Below are 13,710 nucleotides of genomic sequence, written 5' to 3' on the forward strand. Positions count from 1 at the left end.
ATGCAAATTCCCTTCTACAAAAATAGAAAGGGGTTCAGTGCACCAACCAGTGCCTGAAACAATTGGTCTCATGGGAGGAAAAAACATATCTTTATGAACTTTTGGTAAGCCATAAACCCTAGGGACTACTGGTTTATAGACATTAAAATATTTGAACAAGGATTCATTAATCAAATTAGTTATTAAAAGATCAAAAATTAAAAAAGATACTTTCTCAACAATTGCGTTCACTATTGTTCTAGAAATACATTGATAAGTCTGTGTGTTATGTAGCAATTTCTCCATTTGTCTAATATAAAGGTCTCTGTCCTACAAAACTATACCCCTACCCTTGTCAGCCTGTTTAATTTCCAAGGATTGTAAGCTTTTTAGCTCTTGAAGAGCTCTATATTCATCACTGGACAAATTACAGAATGAATAATTATTATTAGTAGACATATTCAAGTCTCTAAAAGCGATCTCTAAAAACATCTGTACTCCTGCAGGTACTGCAGGGACAAAAGTACTTGGTTGCTTATAACGTTCATTCATATTATTAGACCCCACTGAGACCGTAGCAAACAAGTATTTAAGTGATAAATTCCTGCCCAGTAATCTAAGGTCTTTCAACATCTCTGCCAGGTCAGCTTTCTTGGCAGGGATGAAAGACAGACCCTTATTCAGAAGATTAAGCTGTTCATCACTCAAAGTAAAGGACAAAATATTTATCACCAAACCTGTAATTATGTCCTTCTCCTTTTGGGCTGTTGCACAGTTCCCTCTGAATAGTGATTCTTTTGCGCCCTTCTGTATTGCAAAGTGCTCCTTGGACGTGCTTTGTATGGTAATGGGGCTTTCAATGTGAAGTCTCCTTTCTTCATTTTGTCTAAAAAAACACTGTTGTCATCTGCTGGACCCTGAGTCTGAACAACTTGTTGGAGAGGGGCGCTGGCAATGTACAGTAATGCATGATCAGTACCTTGTAAAGAAGTGAGCCTGGAAACATTGCCGGAATTATCACTGGTTGGTAGAGAATTGTTCAAGCTAACTAAGTGAGAAGTAGAAGTGTTAGTATTTAAAAATGACGCTGCAATACTCATTGATTCAGATGCAGTGCCAGCTCTCTCTTCAGAGAGACCGGAAGTAGAACCAGATTGACTGGCAAAACGGGTTGGGCACTCTTGTGGAGCAGCACTTGTAGATCTAACACTAGAAGTACCATTTTCCTGAGGTGATGTAGTCACTGCTTCTCTAGGTCAGGAAAAAACATTATTTTTGACAAAATCTAATTTGTCTCTCTTAAGCTTAGTTAGCGTAACACTTTGGAGTCTCTTTTCATAAGAGACAATACTATCCTGCAATTGTTCCATTTTGTTCAAAGTAAGATCATTAGAAAAAGTGTCAGAGATCTTTTTCTCTAAAGCAATGATCTGAGACTTCAGATCATCCTCTATTGGTGAAAAGAATTCAATCAAGAGTTCCATGTACCTTGAACTAAATTGCAGGTTAAGCTCTTGCCATTTATGGAGCAGTGCTGGATACGTATCTCCGTAGGTAGGCATGTTAAGAATCCTAAGACCACGTGGAATAATTTTAGCTTCAAGAGAGGCTTATAGGTGCAACTGCTGCCACTGCAGTCTTTTGTACTTGTACATCAAGTTCTCCAATTCTCTGTATAGCTGAAAAAAGTCTGGTATTCGTTGTTGAGTGACAAAACCATCATCAGTATTAGTGCCAAGATCAGCATTAAGTAATGGATTGACAGGAACATCCAGGATTCGTAAAAAGCAAAGATGTGGTCCAGTCAAAGAATTCTCATTAGGTAAATCCTCTATATTATGATGTGTGCCCCTTCACCGAATAAAAATGAACAATGTGAAGAATAAAAACGGCTAGAGGTAAAAACAAGGTGCAGAAAATATATAAGACCATGGATCCGCAGGTAGTAGAACCATCGGTGCCGATCATCATCTCTCCTTTGGTTCCAACGTCAACTCCAATTACCTCAATTGTACCTTCTATCGAGGGATCTGGATGCCGAGGCTCTCTCGTTGGCTCCGACCTCATTCTCCCCCTCGAAGCTTCGACGCAGGTGAGCTCGGCTCCAATATCGGCCTCGGAGCCGTTACCCTCGACGCAGAGAAAAGACTCCTGTTTCTTCTGAGCCGGAGCTTTTCTCTGCCTAGAAGTCGGGACGCCTTTGAGGTCATGCGGAGTGTGCTGTCCCCCAAACAGCTCTACTGCCAGCTCCATCGACTCCTCCCCGCATGGTGTCTGTTCCAACCTCTACTGCTCCTCCAGACCCCAAGCGTAGGGAACCTGTGCCCCAGGACACCCCATTGGGTGATCCCTTTTCTTCCGAAGCCTCCCCTGATCATTCGGATGACCCTCCCCGGAGGAAGAAGTGCAAGAGGAAGCACATAGACTCCCCTGAGTCTGTCACTTCAGATACAGACATGGATGAATCGAAAGGGTCCCCAAGGTCTCTCTCTGAAGATGTTTCCTTTTCGGTCATCCTTGAAATGCTTAGAATGAGGAGGGACTGGACTTCCCTAGCCCCTACCGATGACTAGTCTGTATACTTGGACGCATTCGGTTCCCGACCTTCCATCTCCTGGGTATCTCCTCCTTTCGATTCACTCATGTCTGTAGTGGCTCGAAAGGCTTGGTCATCTCCAGTTTCTGTGGAACCTACTCCGAGGAGACCAAACAAATTTACTACAGCCCCCCCAGGACAAGCAATTCCTCTCCAAAGGTGTTCCCGATGATGCCATGGTGGTAGCAGCAGCCACCAAGAAAGAGTTAGCAGAAACCTCTTCATCTGTTCATTCTCCGAACAAAGAGTCTCGGACGATGGATAGATATGGAAAGCAAATGTTTGCTTCAGCGACCTTTTCCATGAAGTCCCTGAATTATCTATGCCATTTTACACGTCTTCAAAGGGATCTCCTGAAAGAGCTTGGAGATACCCTTTAAGATCCTACAGCTGAGGGAGCATCAGCTAAAGTAGCTTCTCAGCTTGCGACTCTTAATTCCATAGTCAACTCCTCCATGAGGCTGATTTCCTATGCAGCCGATGGAGAGAGCAGAGCCGCAGGGACAGGTGTGGCTCTGACAGGTGTGGCACATGCTTGGATGCAGCTGTGTCAGTTTGCGGAACCCTTTCGAGTGTCCTTGACCAATACTCCCTTTGATGGCTCCTTTTTCTTTGGGCCTCAGGTGAAAGACACATTGACCAGATGTGAGCAGGAAGGCTAGACTCTCTCTACCGTAGGAGTCTGTTTTTCCACTCCTTCCAGACCTTATCCCAAGGGTCAGAAGAGCGGAAAGATGTGGTTCCGAAAATCCCAGGGACCATTGCCTGACATACATGGTGATTTTTTCCCCCAGGGGCAGAGGGGAAAACAACAATAACAGATGCTGCCCTCGTGGCAGAGGGGGACCGCGGAACCAGGGTGACAGAGAACCCTTCTCTGCCAAACCCTTCCAGCATCCCTGAAGGGTTGCCTGACTGCTCACCTCTGGAGGCAGTCGGGGGAAGACTTTCGCTGTACCCAAAAGCCTGGCAAAATATAACAAGGGACAGATGGGTACTATCCATCATATCCGGAGGTTACAAAATTCCCTTCCATCAATCCCCCATAGAATCAAAAAAGCCCATCCCAGATGTCCCACCCAATCTAAGGGATCAAGCAGTCACAGAAGTTTCAAGACTGCTAGAAAAAAGAGCCATTCAAGAAGTCCCCCACAGACCAACTAGGATCCGGAACTTACTCAAGATTCTTTTTAGTACCAAAAAAGACAGGGGACTGGAGACCAATACTGGATCTCAGCAGATTGAAAAAATCTGTACAAAAAGAAAAGTTCTGGATGGTGACACTGCAGTCCATTTTCCCTTTTCTGGGTCAGGACAACTGGATGTGCTCGAGAGATCTTCAGGACGCGTACTACCATATCAAGATGGACAGACGCTCCAGGAGATTTCTTCGCTTCCGGGTAGGGGCTGGTCATTACCAGTTCAGAGCTCTGCCCTTTGATCTCACTTCAGCCCCCAGGGTGTTCACCAAGTGTATGGCAGTAGTCACGGCTCACCTGAGGCGTCAAGGATTCCAGGTGTTTCCCTATCTAGACGACTGGCTCCTGACTGCTACCACCAGGTGTCAACTCTTAGAGGCACGGGATTATACAATCACATCATGCACTCAACTAGGCATTACAGTAAATTTCGAAAAATCAGCCTTGTTGCCCTGTCAGTCTATCACATACATACATAGGAGCAGAATTAAACACAAACTAAAGGTGTGAAAAGCCACCATAACTATGGGCTAGGGAAAAGAAATGTTTGCAAAATTGCCACAGGAAAGAGTTTCCACTATTCGTCAGCAAGTGTTAATTCTAATGCAGAGCAAAAGGGTTCAAGTCAGACATGTCCTCCAAGCTCTAGGCTCCATGGCAGTTGCCATTCTTCTTTTTCCATTAGCGCGTTTCCACATGAGAATCCTTCAGTGGCTTCTTTACACGCAGTGGTCTTTCCAGGAACTACCCATGTCTCATGTGATCCTGATCACAGAAACATGCAAAAGGCACCTTTCTTGGTGGATGGTCTCCCCACTAGTAATTCAGGACAGACCTTTCATACAACCCCCTCCGGTAGCCACAGTGACCATGGACGCCTCTCTGATAGGGTGGGGGGGCATTATCTAGGCAGGACAGTGCAAGGGACTTGGCAACCTCACGAGTACCATCTGCATATCAATGTCCTAGAAATGAGAGCGGTTCTGCTAGCATTGCAAGCCCTTCAAGACTCTCTTCCTTCCAGGACCATTGCAATCCAAACGGACAACATGTCAGTGGTGTGGTACATCAACAAACAGGGCAGGACCAGGTCTTACCCCTTGTGTCGAGAATGTGGCAATGGGCGATTTTCTCCCACCGTTTTCTGATAGCAATGCACATTCCTGGGAAATCCAACATTATAGCGGACAGGCTCAGCAGAGCTATCCTCATGCCTCATGAGTGGTCTCTGAATCAGGAAGTTGCGGATCTTATCTTCCGCAAATGGGGACAGCCTTGCTGCCACCTATTTGCCACTCCTCTCAACAACAAATGCAGCAGCTACTTCTCCCTACTTCCTCTTCCAGGTCATATACCCATGATGCTCTAGTCCACGACTGGCCTCAGGGACTCCTTTACTGTTTTCCCCCTTTTCCCCTAATTCCAAGACTCATACAGAAAGCAAAATCGTTGGGTTGCAAAATGATCCTCATTGCCCCATATTGGCCTCAACAAATATGGTTCCCGTTCCTACACCTCCACCTTCTGGATCAACTGTGGATTCTGGACCCAGTTCCAGATCTTTTGATTCACCAATCAGGTGGGTTGCACCAATCCCTTCAAACTCTCCATCTCACAGCTTGGTTACTCCACTTCCAACCTTAGCCAAGCTTTCCAATATCTCCCCAGCAGTCCGTGATATTATTGTTTCCTCACATAAGTCTACTATGAGGAAAATGTATGCTGGTAAATGGAAACGGTTTTCTTACTGGGCAGAATCTAGAAATTTGGATCCTTTCTCAGCCACAGTCCATGAAATTCTTGAATTTCTAGCACAGCTTTTTCAGTCTGGTGCGGGGTCCGCTACTATTAGAGTACAACTAGCTGCCATTTCTGATTTTCATATCGGTATGTTTAATTCTATCATAATGTCTCATAAGCTCTGCAAAGACTTTATGAAAGGAACATCTCTTCTTAGACCCCCAGTTAGAGATCCTCCCCCTCTTTGGGATCTCAATTTAGTTTTAGCCTCCTTAATTTTGCCTCCCTTTGAACCGGCAGCATCATGCTCTTTAAAATTTCTTTCTTGGAAGACACTTTTTCTGGTTGCTATCATTTCAGCTAGACGTGTCTCAGAACTTCAAGCACTATGTGTTCGTACTCCTTACCTGGTGTTTCACAAGGACAGAGTTTCTCTGAGGACCAATCCATCCTTTATTCCTAAAGTCTGCTCAGAGAACAATTTAAATCAATCCATAGATCTCCCAGTTTTCTTTTCTAATCACAGCAACAAGCTCCACCAATTGGATGTACAGAGACAATTGTGTTTTTACCTCCATAGAACTAAGAAAGTCAGACCAGTTATTTCTTTCTTATGCTGTCAACAAACAAGGCCTTCCAGTTTCTAAAGTGACCTTATCCAGATGGTTATCTGATACTATTGCTTTTATTTATCAGTTACGAAATAAAGAGCTACCAGCTAAACCAAAAGGTTATTCCACTAGAGCTTTAGCCACCTCTGTAGCTTTTCAGTCTAGGATGCCCATAGACTCAATCTGTGCAGCTGCCACTTGGGCAAACCACCACACTTTTATCTCTCATTACAAGGTAGATATGGTCTCCCGGAGCAGAGCTTTCTTTGGTTCTACTGTTCTGAAGAGTTTGTTCCAATGAGCCACCCGGGATTTTAGGTGCTAGGGACCAGCGCACCAAACAGCAAGAATGAAGGCGAGATGGACAACTTAACATAAAGAAGTTATGTACCTACCATAACGTTCCATGTTAGTTATCTTCATCTCTCCTTCCTTCTTGCGTCCCTCCCTCCTTCCCCCTTCCTAGAGGATTGTGAGGAGTTCCTTTTTGTTTTCACTGGCTGAGCATCTTTTATTACTTCACATGCCAGGGAATTTATATCTCTTTCCTTGTTTAGGTGTATTGGACAACCAGTTTTTAGTAACTGGTTACTCTACTTATGTCTAGTGTGCGCTATCACAAATGAGATCTGGGTAGCTGAAACTTGGCATGTTGTGATAAGGGGTAGCCTCAAGCCAGTAAACAGCTCTCGAGCTATAGAAGATGGCCAAGTCGGAGCCGATCAGCAAGAAGGAAGGTGAGATGAAGACAACTAACATGGAACGTTATGGTAGGTACATAACTTCTTTTTCTCACCTACATTACGGGAAACACACGAATGGGCAATTGTAGCAGCTTCTTGACTGGCAGGAACAGGGGACAGGAAAAAGAAAATAGAAAAACAAAATTACTGCTGTATCACTTTGACAGACATGGAGGAAGAGCAGTAGGGCCCAGTGTTCTCCATTAACTGTTATAACCCAAGAAAGCCTGAAGTCTCAGGTTTTTATATAAATGAATGCCTTCAGCAATCATATCTTGCAAATCATGTGTGTTTAGAATGGTCACATTGCTGGTCATTCTTGTATTGCTATGACTGCTTATATTGAGTAAAGACATATAAAGGTCTTTCAGAAACATAACAAATGCCTACTGTTTTTGCCTCATTTCATTTCAAGTTATGAAGCATTTCAGATATAGAGTTACTCCTCTTCAGATTATCATAAATCTCTCTTGTGTTTTCTAGCTATCATTGAAAGTAATGGCCCAGTAAAGCAGAAGCTACTTTATGTTCCCTTACTTGGATTTATTGTTGTTAACAGCCTCCACCCTTACAGTTTTGTATGTTGGTGCTAGATATCATGTTTCTTTCAACTTACAGAAATATTTTCTTGTTCCAGTACAGACCACTCAGTACACAAGAGCTGCTTTTGACTTCAAGTACTAGAAAGGCATTCTTTATGGGACTGATCTGTGGAGCTGGTTTCTCCTGGCAGATTGGGTTTTTAGCATTGCACAGTCCAGGCTTCCATGCTTCCTCATCTTTAGGACTGATGACAGTGAGCATTGCCAGTTCCACACACTCACCTGGCCAAGGGGGTTCTGCAGTGGACTGTCCTTTACAGTGGATGCAGGGTCATCAAAATCAGATTGTCTCCTTGTTTCAGACTAGTGTCATAATGAATTCCTTACCGTCTGTCCTACTGTAAAACTTAGGCCCAGCAGTTTTTCATTACATCTTACCTTGATGACATACACAGATGCATGCAGAAAGTGACTACATAAGGAGACTGAATGGCCAAAAGATCAGAATTACATATAGTAAGTCCGAGATGCCATTTCTCTTATGTGCATACAGGCTTGTTAAGAATCTTAGGTCAGTAATAGCAGACATACATTGCTTCCTTTACAAAGAAGAGACTTCTTTGCACAGTGTTTTTGGATCACTGGATCAATTTAACAATGGAGATAATTAGTTAGGCAGTGTGTCATCCTTCATGCATGCTAAATCGAGACGTGGACTGGGAAAGGAATATGGTTGGCAAGGAAAAGAAAGAAAATTAAAGCACTGATTTGAACACAAAGTGTAACTCTAGTCCTTTTGACAGGATATACCGTAGTGAGAATAGCTCTTTCTTTAAATGATTCATTGAGACAGCTCCCTAACTCCCTAACTGCCTATCGCCCAACCAGCTGACCATAGCCCACAAACTAATCTACCTACCCAGTGATTGTCCTGCACTTTACAAACTAATCCAACCCAATGACAATATCAGATCACTTAGTTCTTCTAACAAACTAATGCTAAAGGTTATTCAACCCCACAACTCTCATAGCACCTCCTTCTACTCTTATAAAGTTGCCAAGCTCTGGAGCATACTTTCTCAAACCATAGCAAAACATTCTAACTATCATGACTTCAAACACCTCCTAAAAGAACATCTAGCAAAACATTGGCTTTGCTCCTGCCATACACCTGGCTAAGTTTACCCACTCCCTGACTTTATCTCCTAGTTCTGCTTCTTCTAATCACTAGCTCTTAACCCTGTGAATTCTGTTTCTTACCACCCAGCTAAATTCTTCAGTTTAAATCAACAACTAGTTTTTGGACAGAGGTCCTACACAACATTGCTGTTAGAAGTCGTGTATACTATATGGTCCCCTAAATTATTGTATATCCATATATTCTGTTACCAGCTGCTATAGTTGTCCTTGACGGTAATTAATATTGCCAGTTGAATTACACTGTTACTATGGATCAATCACAATTAATTTGTGCCAATACTCTTACTGTTGTAGTAATACTAGTTTCACTAGCAGTATTTTCTGCTAGTATTGCTAATATGACTAGTATAATTAGTTTGTGTAACTGTAAACTGTATAACTGGAGATTTTCTCCCTGGGTCTCTGCTGAAAATGGGCTTCTGGCCCAGCCGGACATTAACTGGTTAACAAAATAAATAAAAAAAACTGAGTGAACACATACTATTTTATTTATTTATTTTGCTTACCTATTCAAGTACTGCATTTGTTCGTTTTTATCATTCATGAATGCTGAAATGGGATGCAGTATTCTTTTTTTAGAAAAAATAATGCAAAGCTATTAAGTGAGTAGGAAGAAGGGAGAAATTCTTGTGGATGTGCCTCCCCAGAGAAGCTACTACACTTTCTATACTAGTGGGGTGGGTAGATGGCTTTTTCTTTAACAGAGGCAGTAGTCTAGGTGTACAAAAATTATTTTACTCACCTGACAACATATTTTTGAAGCTATACAGTATTTCATTTTGTTATTTTTTTCTTTGCAGTGATTGCTTATCCACAGCAGCATTTCCATTCTGTTTTATGTGGCTGTGCATGTCCATTTCAGGACAAAAGTTTTCCAGCAATGTGAAGCTGAATTATTAGATCTGTAATTGTGACTCTCATTGAACACTTGCATTTGGCTAGTGGAGCATTCTGTCACCTCCTTTTCTTTGAGAGATAACTTGCTTGCAGTCTGTATTACAAGGATGACATGAGTGTGAAGTGGAGGAAGAAAGAGAAGAGGAAACCAAGTTTTGCACTTGCCATCTCATTTTCCTAGTTATAGGATCTCATGGCTTAGACTGCCCACTTACAATTGATGTTACTTGTAGATTGTAGTAGATGGAGGGGAGTAACACTTTGGATTCTGACTGAGATCATAAATCTAGTCTGCTGATTGCACTTTGATTTGGTGTATTATAATGCTATTTTTAAACAATGCATTTTAGTTCTTAAGCTAAGTTTGGGGGTGGATGGGCATTCATTGACTGTTTTGTAATGCACCATTGGCACCATTCAGACTAGATGCATGTTTTTGTAGTTGTGTGGCAGATTATCTTGGGTAACAAATCAGGGTCTTGCAGTCTTTGCAGTTAATGGGAAGGTAATGCCTTTTAGGATCAGTAGGACTCAAGCTTCACTTTTGAAAGTTTTCTATCAGCATTAAACCCTCTTTGTTAGGACAGATACCTGTAGTAACCACTGGTTGGGCTTCACTGTTCCTATCACTCAAGAATGGCCTTTTGGTTTCTTGTGTAACCTTGGTAAAAGAGAGATTCCTAAGGTCAATGATTTACCCCTCATGTATCTCTACTTCTCCATTTCTTAGCATGGAAATTAATGCACTGTGATCCATCTTTCTTCTCTCAGGTTTTGCCTCCCCATCAGAAAAATGTATTTAATTTGGCTCTAACCCTCTGTACATTTTTATAATTTTTTTCTCATTCTGTCCCTTGATTTAACCCTCACACGCCCCTTGATTTAGTCACCATGTATACATTTATTTTTTTTCACTGTTGCTGATTCAACTTTATTCATTTAGTTCTATAGTCACTTTCTGCCTGCCTCTGTGTCTGTAATATACATAGATTATACAAAATTGTGCAAATTCAACAGTAATGGTGTTGCTGTAGCACATCCTGTAGAACTGTGGTCATTCAGTGGGGCACCATCTCTGTTGCCCTCTCCCCTTTGTTGCAGATGAAGATCAAGATGCTAACGATGAAGTTAACTCTTACCGGAGGATGGAATTGTCTCAGGTTTTCTAGTTCGTAATGAATTTTAAAGACATGCAAGAAACTCATGATTTTTTTAATAGAATCTTATCTTCGTTTATTTTACTAACAACAAAGATTTTATGTACATTTATGCATTCTGTAATTGTGTGTTTAACAGTTTCCTGTTCAAGATTCTTATAATGAGATTATTTAAATTAGATTGAACCTTTTGTGGTGTAGTAGTTATTTAGTACCATAGATGACAGGCTACTTAGCCACTTGAAAACTTTTAACCTTTGTGTTAGCACTGATTCTGAATATTGGCTTTGCATTTGAAATAGTAAGAAAACTGCATTTTTAAGTAAAACAGTTAAATGAGTCAGATTTTCTTATTCTTCTTTCAGCTGACTGGAATTATTCAGGAAATGGTCGAAGGGCAACCAACTCTGCAACATGCTCTCCAGGTAGGTAGCATGACCTTTAGCTACTGACCTCTGACCTCCCCTGTGAGAATTGAGCAGAGTAATTTGACTGCGATTACGGCTTCATTAGAATAACATTTGCTGTCACATTGGTGACATGCTGTTGAGAGTATTGAACCATTGATCTGTCATTGCAGGCTGTCTGTGTCAAGGGTACTGACAAGATGTCCACAATTGCTTGCCAGCTGACAGGGCAAGCCTGGTTAGCAGAGTAAACAGCTTTTTTAGAGCTTGGGTATCTACTCAAATTTGAAAGCTATTATGGTTTCAAATGTTAATTTAACTGATAAGGCATTTAGTCTTTTCTGGCACTTATGCTTTATTGCTGGTCTTTTGAATGTGTCATATAAAGTGGAAACAGGAGGCAGTACAGCAGGCAACGTCTGTCTTGTTCATATCCTGCTCCCTAGGCAGCTACAGAATTCAATATTATGTGAAATATAGCTGTAATCATTGTTCAATGGAAAGTGCCATCAGTGTATTTATGGACATTATGGATGTTTTATTTTATTGGTTTTTCTCAGGTAGTGATGGCCTTTAGTCATCCCAAGGCGTGCATATATCTTTCAACCACACACCCTATTGTATCCTTTACTTTTTTTTTTTTACTGTTTTCCGGAAGTATTTTGGCTGTTTAAATTAGTAATGGTTGTAGAAACTTTTTGCATTAATGTGAAAATGTGACATCCCAGACTGAAGTATCTTGAAAACAAAAAAGACTAATAGACTGACACTTCTCCCTGTCTTCTGTGCAAGTCTATTCATAATCTCATCTTATTTCATGAACCCAGTGGTGTGATATAAATGTCTTACATATTTCTTCTGCTTTTGACCTTTTCTCAGTACCATCTTAACAAATTAGCAGTCTTTAGGTTCTGCTTGCTTCTTAGGTCTTGCATACTAAATTTTTGTATGTTTTTAGTAAATGAGTGGTATCTTTCACACAAAGTGAAATGCAGGGCATCAAAGCAATGTGCTGCTATATTTTGGTATTTGAACTGTGTTCTTGGAGTTCTTGTCACATGCCTAAAAATATTACATTTTTAGTTGTAGTCAGTTTTTTCTTTCCTTTCTTCACCAGTACCTTTAAATTAACTCTTCATTCTGCCACAGGTTTGGCTAATTAGCCATTGTCAGAGATTGCATTAAAAATGCAGATAAAGATCAAGATGCTAGCAATGAAGTATCATCTAGTTTTGTACAGCCTATTTGCCTTCTGTCTTTTTCTACTTCCTTCCCGTCGCTGGTTAAGGTTGTTTTGAAATCTTGCTTATAAGTTAAAATATAGCCAAGTGCAGGCCCTTTCATTACTCCAGTGTATTCAGCACTCCAGTAGTCACAGGCATGTGCACAACCTTTTTTACCTCTGTTTATGTAGCGGTGTGCCCTAAACTTATACTTCTGAAAGACACCAGTAGCGGACCTCTGAACATACACATTTGTCTTGATGCTATCAACATTTCATTACTGTCCTGTATTGCAGCTCCCAGGATTTTGGCTTCATGCTTTCTTATTCTTGAAATTTATGGTGTATTGGTCTATTACAAGGGTTACGTGGTGGTGATGATGATGATGCCTCGTGCCATTTTCTGTTAAACCTTCCCTTAAAAGAAAGGAGCAATGGAGCAGTAGGAAGTTCCTCTCCCAAGTATTGTGAACAGTGGCAAAGACAGGCTGGCTTTATTTTTTTCTGTGGTAGCTGAGTGAGAAAGTATTCATTTTTATAGTTAGTACCACATTGGTATTCAGCAGAGGTGTGCTGTCTCTGCAGGACTAACACGTTGTTTGCTTCAGCTAGTGTTCATCACTTAATATGAGTGACATGGCTGATGTGAATTACACTCATTGTTATGCACATAGTGATGGTTAAAAGTATGTAATGTATGTAGTGCAACTAGTAGTGATACTGTACTATTAAAGCTCACTTTAATATGTTTTCAAAGTTAGCCATGTTGTAATTTCATGGTAGCTGTTGTTTTAGTCAGAGTGATCTGTTTTGTTTAAACTGCATGTAAAGCTGCATTGTTGTCTTCCTGATCTTCCCAAACCATTATCATTTTGTGTTTTTCATGTTAAGTTGTAGAACACTGTGGCTTCTGAGAGGTATGCCAGTGTAATGTAATACAAAAGATTGGCATCTCATTCTAGAGGCTTTCTAGTTAAAGTGACAATATTTCAGCATGAGAAAAGAGAGGTGATCCCTAGTTTTCATTCTGGGTCAAAAGGGAAAAAGCCAATCTGAAACACACGGGCATACACAGACTGACACTGGTGAGCGTATACACGCACACACACACACACACACACACACACACACACACACACACACACACACACACACACACACACACTGTCTGCAGGATTCTACATTCTGACAATAGCCATGGGTTCTGTGAGCACTCCACAACTAAGAATGCTCCTGTTTTTATTGTACAGACAAGTAATTCACTCAAGTGCTGCTATGTAATGTACATTTACAAGGTTCTTACACTATTGAATCTTTTACTTAAGAAAGCTGCAGTTTACTTAATAGCCAGTTACTTTATGGTTGTAATGTTGTAGGTTTTGGTGCTTCAGTGCACTGCAAGAATATTTATTTATTT

At 41.2% G+C, this 13,710-nt stretch overlaps 1 protein-coding gene across 1 annotated transcript in view; it reads left to right on the forward strand.

The window, feature by feature from the left end:
• The window catches only part of ERI3 (ERI1 exoribonuclease family member 3), a 3,093,638-nt gene that overhangs the window by 1,008,477 nt on the left and 2,071,451 nt on the right, over positions 1-13,710 (forward strand). Inside the window, exon 3 of the mRNA XM_044085355.1 lies at positions 11,030-11,089. Coding sequence (XP_043941290.1) covers positions 11,030-11,089 — 60 coding nt within the window. The remainder of the gene's footprint in view (positions 1-11,029; positions 11,090-13,710) is intronic.

This window comes from Protopterus annectens, chromosome 10.part0, assembly GCF_019279795.1.
Source record: "Protopterus annectens isolate FY-2018-M chromosome 10.part0, PAN1.0, whole genome shotgun sequence".
In the NCBI taxonomy this organism is placed as follows: Eukaryota; Metazoa; Chordata; order Ceratodontiformes; family Protopteridae; genus Protopterus; species Protopterus annectens.